The sequence below is a fragment of the Desmodus rotundus genome, chromosome 2 (genome assembly GCF_022682495.2).
Source record: "Desmodus rotundus isolate HL8 chromosome 2, HLdesRot8A.1, whole genome shotgun sequence".
NCBI lineage: Eukaryota > Metazoa > Chordata > Mammalia > Chiroptera > Phyllostomidae > Desmodus > Desmodus rotundus.
Window position 1 is genome coordinate 117,483,529 of NC_071388.1, and position 7,947 is coordinate 117,491,475.

Here is a 7,947-nt window from a genome sequence, read left to right on the forward strand (position 1 = left end):
CACACCATGTACAATGGGGCTCCCTTATCTCACCATCTGGGCAGGAATGCCTGATGCCACCATCTTGGCTCCTGCAGTATTGACAGTAGTTTGGGTGTGGGTGGGGCATGTGCCAACACTGTTCCAAGGACCTGAGAGACAGGGTGCTCTGCACACAGTAACAGTCTGCCTACGCCTGATATGGGGACCTGCAGGCTGACACAGAATAGAGCCAGAGCACTGAGTGCCAGCCCACAGCAAAGGACCCCATGGGAAGGCATAATTCCCCATCATGCTCATTCTCCTTCACAGTTCCCTGAGTGCCACCACTGAGTGGGCCTCCTGTACTGCTGTGTACCCTTCCCTGAGTTATATTGGCATCAGGCCCCAATTCTTCAGCTCTTCCATGGAAAACATTAACGATCAACAAAAATAATACAGGAAGCCTTACTTGTTGTTCATAATTCTTCTCACCATCCCCACTTAAAACTTCTGTCCAAAGATCCAAAGTGGGGTCTGCTCTATCACCAAAGGGCTCAAGGAAAACAAGCTGGCCAAGGATGTGGGACACCAGGCCAGGTCCACTCTCTACCTCCACCCTGCTCTGTGAGCCACATTCATTCATCTCATCTCCATCTCCCCTTATGCCCTTACCTCACTCTCTCTGCTGTCCAAGCCCTGAGCATGCTCTGGACCACACTGGTGGGCTTCATCCCTGCAGGCAATGGTTTGTTTCTTACCCTTCCTTTGGCCAGAGATCCAGCCAGGCTCCCTCACCCTAGGTCTTGCCAGTTTCCAACACCACCACCCCTTCATGCCCAGGGGCTCTCCTGGATTCCACCACACCATGTTGGCTGCCCAGCCCTCTCTGAGCATGCCAGTTACACTAGACACATCACTCTTAAAGCCCCACCGCAAGCTCATTATTTCCCAGCCTCTCAGGCACACAACAGCTTCTCACCTTGGCCTCTCAAAGTCTTTAATCTCTACCACAGTCGAAGAAAATTAAGATCTGACCAACAGGAAAATTATGCTGTAGTTCTTCGCTGTAGAAATGTTTACACCCTACCAGCACCTCTGGTGGTGAGATGTGTTCTGACCCTTAGAGCCCACTGGTATTCAAAGACCAAGGAGGAACATCCTGTTTATTTATGGAACACCCTTTCTGCCAGGGGACCCCACAATCCTGCCAGAAATTTACATCATTCCCATTTTACAGTGGAGGAAGCCAAGGCTCAGATTCATAAAGGGATATGCCCAAGGGTGCTGAGGTGGTAAGAACTAGACTGGGGTAGGATCTAGGCTGTTTAACTCCAAAGCCTGTGATTTTTTCTCACACTGGGCTGTGGGTGTGGAAGCATCAAAAGAGCTCTCAGTGTCAATGGCAGGGTGATGCCTGCACGAGCTGGAACTGCCTTTGAGATGGGCCCCTCACGAATGGCCTGAGTTGAGTGTCGCCCTCCACATTTGCAGCACAGAATCCCGTCGGGTCGTGTAAGGTAAATGTTTGATGCGGAACAAATGTCTGGGAACAACATTCCCGCTGGGAGTATACAGCTTCTCTCCAGGCCTGCCCAAGAGAGCACGCAGGGCTAGGTTGCCCGACAAAACCTTCTCATAGAACTCCACTCCACCCTGGGAATAGGCTGAAGACAGGGAGGCTGTGCGTTGGTCCAGCCAGGCTTCCAGGGCATGAGTGAGAGAGTCGGTGGAGAAGGCATAAACCACAAAGCCTGCCACTGCTGCCACCAGGTTGAATGCAGCCCGTAAGTTCATGGGGCCTCCATAGAGCCCCAGTGCATACTTGGCACCCACACTCAGTGCCCAGGTTCCTGCTAGGCAAGCTGGGGCCACCAGGGCCTGCAGGGCAGCAGCACTGCTCTCCAGGTACACCACCTCTCTGGCCAAGGCAAACTTCTGAGCATCATGAGACAGGGTCAGGGCATCTCTCAGCCGGGTACCTTCTGGGCTCTTCCAGTCCACTCTCTGCCCATGTACAACCACAGGACGGTTGGTGTTGGTCACTGGGTCACCCAGGAAGATGGCGGGGATGCCCACCACAGCCCCAGCAGGGAGTCTTGGGAAGCCAGCACTCACAGGCTGGAAGGTGAAGGCGGTGAAGGCCTCGTAGCAGTGGCCTGATGGGACGCCTATGTCCTGTAGCACCTCTTGGAAGAGTCTCTGTAGCTTTGGGGAGAGTGGGACTGGCTGGCCCTGAGGCCAGTACTGGTATAGCCATTGAACCACAGGATCTGGGAAAAGGTGGTACGAGATTTGGGCCCCAAACAGGCCTGCACAGGAACCCACCAATAAGCCTGTCCTGTGTCTCTGCACAAATGCTGCTGCCCGCCACAGGGGACCTGCCATGTATGCTGCCACCGCTGTAAACCTGGGCCAAGAAAAAGAGAAGTCAGCCAATAGTTCCCTAGGTCTGCCTGCTGACCGAACACCCTCCCAGGCCACAGCCTTTTTAACTCGGGCAATATAACACAGTGATGAGGGCCTGAGTTCAAATCTCAGTTCCATCTCTGTGTATCAGCCTCTCCATCTACCAAATAAGCATGAGACAATGGCCCACTGCTAGGGTGGCTGTGATTAGTAAACGAATGAACACACATAAAACATCTGGCACAGTAGTGGACACCCTGGTGATAATATCTGTGATTATTATTTTTATTCCCACAGCACTAGCTACTCACCTGCATCACTACACTATTCATCCATAGTGAAGCGCTATGACCACTAATTTACAGATGAAGCATAGTTCAATTTATTGAGTATGACTGTATGCTAGACAGTTCTGACAGCTTTACATATATTATCTCACACCTCTGTGACCTAATTACTAGTATTGCCCCTATTTAAAGCAGTGAAAATGGAGGCACAGACAGGCTAAGAAAATTGGTTAAAATTCCAAACTAATAAAATGGCAGTTAAGGGCTGAATTAAGTCCATTCAAATTCATATGCTTAAGTCTTAACCCCCCCTCCCCTACCTCCGAATATGACTGTATTTAGAGATGGGGCCTCTAAGGAGGTAATTAAGCAAAAAATAAGGTCATTAGGGTAGGCCCTAATCCAATATGATGTCCTTATAAGAACATGAGATTAGGACACAGACACAGGTAAGATCGCGAGAGATGACAAGGCAGAAAGTGATCATCTATGAGCCTCAGAAGAAACCAGCTCTGCTGACACCTTGATTTTGGACTTCCAGCCTTTAGAACCATGAGAAAAATAAATTTCTGTCACCGAGTACATGTCATGGCAGCCCTCGCTGACTACTACAGGCACACTATTTGAACACAGGTTGTCAGGCATTCACAGCAAACTTCATTTTAGAAAAAAATTTTAATGCCAAATTGCAAACACATACAAAAGTAGACAAAATATTACACTAGTTTTAATCATCAACTCATAACCAATCTTGTTTTTACCTCTACTCCCACCCACATTCCTTCATCAACTAGTTTATTTTGAAACAATCCCGGAGGCATCCCATTATTTCAGAAAAATTCACAATTACTTAACTTTGAAGCTTACTGTCTTCCTGTCTGTGAAGTGTTTAATTGGCAAGTAAATTGCTTCAAATAAAACGCGGGGTACTCACTTTAATAAAAAATTCCTTAAGAGTCACAAAACTTGGCCCTTTTTTCCAATGAGGAAACTGAGCCTAGGAAAGGAAGGGTCCTGGCCTCAGTACCAAGGGCCCCAGGCCCACTCGCGCCAAGGCCGCGCTCCCGGTGGGCCTCGGAGGCGGTGCCACGCACTGCTCAGGCAGCTGTGAGGAGAGCAATCGCGGTAACCTCCCTGATGACTTCCCGCTCGGCTTCCGTCCAGGCCCCCTAGGCTACGCCCGAGGCTCCAGCGAGTAGCCCAGGGCGAGGGTATCACCCAACCGCCGCCCTCACGGACTAGCCGCAGCTAGAGACGCCGCAAAGCGTGCGCTGGGCAGATCCGGATAGAGCAAGCGGGGCGGACTCAGGGGGCGTGGCCGGGCGCAGGGTACGCCGGGCCAGCGCGGGAGGCTCCTCCCCAACTGAGCGCTTTGGGCGGGGCTGCAACAGTGGGTTGGCGTCTCAGTTTAGCTGTGGAGTGAAGGACAACTCCGTGTAGTTTAGGAGGCAGCTTGGAGCAAAGCCTCCATCGGAGACCATGCCTGCCTGACTGCCGGGTCCATGTGACCTTTCCTGTGTGGAAAGCTCACTGCCGGCGGATGCTCTGGGCTTCATTTTATTTACCACATCCTCTGCTCCCGCATCCCAATTCCTCTCAAGCTCCCTGTACAGTCCACAGAGCAGCGTCATATCTGTCACCTCACCTTCCCACAGCTCTATGAGTAGGTCAGGGATGGGCTTGCCTGTGCACCAAGCCCAGCTTGCCACCTATTTTTGTAAGTAAAGGTTTTTTTTGGAATACAGCCACAGCTATTCCTTCACAAGTTGTCGATGGCTGTTTTCCCCAGAAGGGTGGAGTTGAGGAGCAAGGACAGAAAAAGCCTGGACTAGGAATCTTAAAATATTGACTATCCGATCCGTTCCAGAAAAATGTCTCTGGGCCCTTGCAGCAGATCATTCCCATTTTATAGATGAAGAAACCGAAGCATTTAGCTTGAGCAGGGTACTTACGTCTCATGCACCAGAATAGAACAGGACTTATTCCTTGTGAATTTCCCATTTTAGCTCCTGCCTTCATACAAATTGAGCCTAGTGAGTCTTGCTAATTTTCCCAAGTGGGTCTGGCTTCTGTGTCTGGTTTTCTCTTCCACCCCAGGAAAGAGAGGAAGGAGGGCTTAATTTCTGGGCAGAAAGGTGAGGATGCAAAGAAAGGTGAGGATGAAAGGAGACCCAGAAGCATATAGGTGTTGGGGTGGGGCTTTGGAAGATGAGCAGCCTATGGACCATTGTGTCTCCAGGCAAACCACCAGCTCAGCCCTCTCTGCAGGATGCCTGACCACATAAAGACCAGCTGCAGTGGGCCAGTTGGGACCATACTTGATTACCTGCTAATGCTTTGTGTGTAGCTTCCTTTGGGAACACTTTGGGGTCAGCATTCCATGTATCAGGCTTGGCTCAGCAGCCCCTTATGAAATCATGGACTGGTCAGGCAGAGAGACCTCTGCTGACACTAGAGGAGAACCTGGATCTGGTGTGGCTGCCCCTGGACCTGGGCCAGCTTCAGCCTAGAATCAGTACTTAGGAAGATTGCAGCCCAGGGAAAGAGACCTTCCTTAGGAGACCCTTGGGTAAAAAAATGTCACCTCTCTGGATCTCCATTTCCTCATCTGTAAAGTGAGGAAAATATCTGTCTCAAAAGGCTCTGTTACACTCTAACCCTAGAAGCCACCTTGGCACTCCATTTGCATAACAAAAGAGGCAAGAGAATGATACTTCAAGTCAACTGTTCCAGAACAGGACTTGGGGTCTTCCTTCAGTCTTGGCCTTGAAAGGCACTCTATCTGTCCCAGGACTTCTGTAACCACCTGTAAATCTGGCAACGGTGAAGAGCACAGATGCTGGAGCCAGACAGCTGGGGTTAGGTCTACCCTCACTCCTACCAGCTGTGTGTCTTTGGGCAAGTTAATCTTGCTGGGCCTAGTGTTCTCATTAATAAAATGGGGATGAGAGTAACAACTACTTCTTAGGGTAATTGTAAAGATTCAATGAGTTCGTGTATGTGTAGTGCCAACACAGTCTGTGCCACAAAACTGTTAGTTATTATTAAGATCTGTTCTGGTTCTGAGACTCCCAACTTTGACTGCTCAGTTGTTTGTATGTAAATGGGGCTAAAACATCTTTTAATATGTGACCTCAGCCAGCTCCAGAATGTGGGAAATACCCGACAAAGCAAGTGATGTGGTTTTTCTAACAAATCAATGACATGAAAAAGATGGAGGGAAAGCAGACTGTTATAAAGAAGAGACTTGAAAGATAGCAGTTAAATGCAATGTGTGGCTTTTGTTGGGATCCCGAATCATGTTAGTTTACTAACTGTAAAAAAAAGACACCTTTGAAACAACTGGGAAAATCTGAATATGGGTTTAGTATTAGATAATATTAATAATTATTTATTTTGTTAGGTGGATGAGGCATGATGTTTATGTAAACCAAAAAGTCCTTGTCAGAGATGCATACTGAAGTACTTACAGGTGCAAAGACATGATGTCTTCTATTTAGTTCAGAAGATTACAGCCAAAACAAAACAACCTGAAAACCAGGGACGTGTATGAAATAACATCGACAAAATGCTGATAGCTGTCGAAGCTTCATGACAAGTTCAGGGGGTCCATAAGACTGCTTAAATTTATGTATGTTTGGAAATTTCCATAATAAAATGTTTTGTTTAAATATCTTTTACAGTAGGCTGGCCAATTAGACTTCACCAAGTTAAAAACTTTTGGGCATCAAAGAACATTGTTAAGAAAATCAAAAGACAGTCCATGGAAGGGGAGAAAGTACTTGCAAATAATAGATATGATAAGGGTCTAGTATTCAAAGTATATAAAGAACCCCTAACAACTCAACAACAAAAAGATAAATAACCCAATTAAAAAATGGACAAATGACTTCAACATTTTCCAAAGAATATATACAAATGGCCAACAAGTACATCACAAGGTGTTCAGCATCATTAGTCATCAGGAAATTCACAATAAGATACTACCCCACAACTACTAGAATGGCCATGAAAAAAAAACGACAACAGAAGGTAAGTACGAGGGTGTGCAGAAACTGAAAGTCTCATACATTACTGGTGAGAATGTAAAATGGTTCAGCCATTGTAGAAAACAGTTTGGCAGTTCCTCACAAAGTTAATCATGGAATTACCATACCATCAAGAAATTGCACTTTTAGGAATATACCCAAGATAATTGAAACCATGCACTTAAATATTTATACACAAATGTTCATATGATTACAATAACCAAAAGGTGGAAACAACCCAAATGTCCATTAACTGATGAATGGACAAATAAGATGTGGCATATTGCACACAATGAAATATAATTTGGTCATTTAAAGGAATGAAGTGCTGATACACACTGCAATATGGATGACCTTGAAAACAACACCAAGTGAAAGAAGACCATCACAACAGACCATATATTGTATGATTCCATTTGTGGGAAATGTTCAGAATCTACAGGCAAATCTATAGAAACAGAAAGCATTTTTGTGGTTGTCAAGGGATAATGAGGAATGGCTGCTAATGGGTATGGGATTTCTTTTAGGAGTAACACTGTTGAAACATTTATTGAATATGCTTATTTTCTTAGCAGCTTATTTATTTAGCAACATAAGAAAATAAGATAATTTGCAGCAGGGATAAGGCTACTCAGGAACTAAAGCCAGTACTAGGATAAAAAAAGATAGGGTAGGGAAATTCTTCAGCTAAGGTGATTAGAGAAGCCTCTCTGCAGAGGTGATGTTTGGGCTGAGTACTGAATGACAGAACTCCTGAAGATGGAGATCAGTGTGACAGCTGTCCCTAACAGAGAAGACAGCTAATTCCATTGCCCAAGGACAGGAAGGAGAGTGTTTGAGGAGTGAAAATTCCAGTGTGTTGGCAGAGACTAGGATGCCAGGGCCTTGTAAGATGGAGAAAGGCCCTTGCATTTTATCCTAACTGCAATGGTATGTCATTGGTGACTTAGGCAAGGCTGTTCAGTGGAAGGTGAGGTGATAGTTTGGTTGAAGACAGAATGAAAGCAGGGGTTGAGGAAGTGGAGGCAGGGAATGTAGTCAACTCTTCTAGTTGTGAAACATAGGGTCTAAGAAGGGTTTTGTATGGTATGTTTATATAGTAATTATCTCACTGAGAAATATTACTATTGAGATGATCTCATTGAGAGAGACAAATTGATATTCCCAGGGAGAAGGGATCCCTGAAGGTAAGAATTCCTTGGGTGGTGAGAGAGCCCAGGATATGGGTGGGAGGAGGAGAGGGATCAGGATCAATTCCACACTCT

The 7,947-nt window shown here is 46.6% G+C and overlaps 1 protein-coding gene across 1 annotated transcript; it reads right to left on the reverse strand.

Annotated features, from left to right (window-relative positions):
* Positions 1-242: 242 nt before the first annotated feature.
* On the reverse strand, positions 243-3,949 carry TMEM177 (transmembrane protein 177). Its single transcript, XM_024569707.4, has 2 exons — positions 3,589-3,949; positions 243-2,368 (listed from the first exon to the last, which is right to left on the reverse strand). Exon 2 carries the CDS (start codon positions 2,344-2,346, stop codon positions 1,411-1,413), a length of 936 nt encoding a protein of 311 aa, XP_024425475.1. The 5' UTR covers positions 2,347-2,368; positions 3,589-3,949; the 3' UTR covers positions 243-1,410.
* Positions 3,950-7,947: the final 3,998 nt, after the last annotated feature.

Bases quoted from the DNA above. Each gene is read 5' to 3' on its own strand.
- TMEM177 (XM_024569707.4), bottom strand. From the start codon at position 2,346: ATGGCAGGTCCCCTGTGGCGGGCAGCAGCATTTGTGCAGAGACACAGG.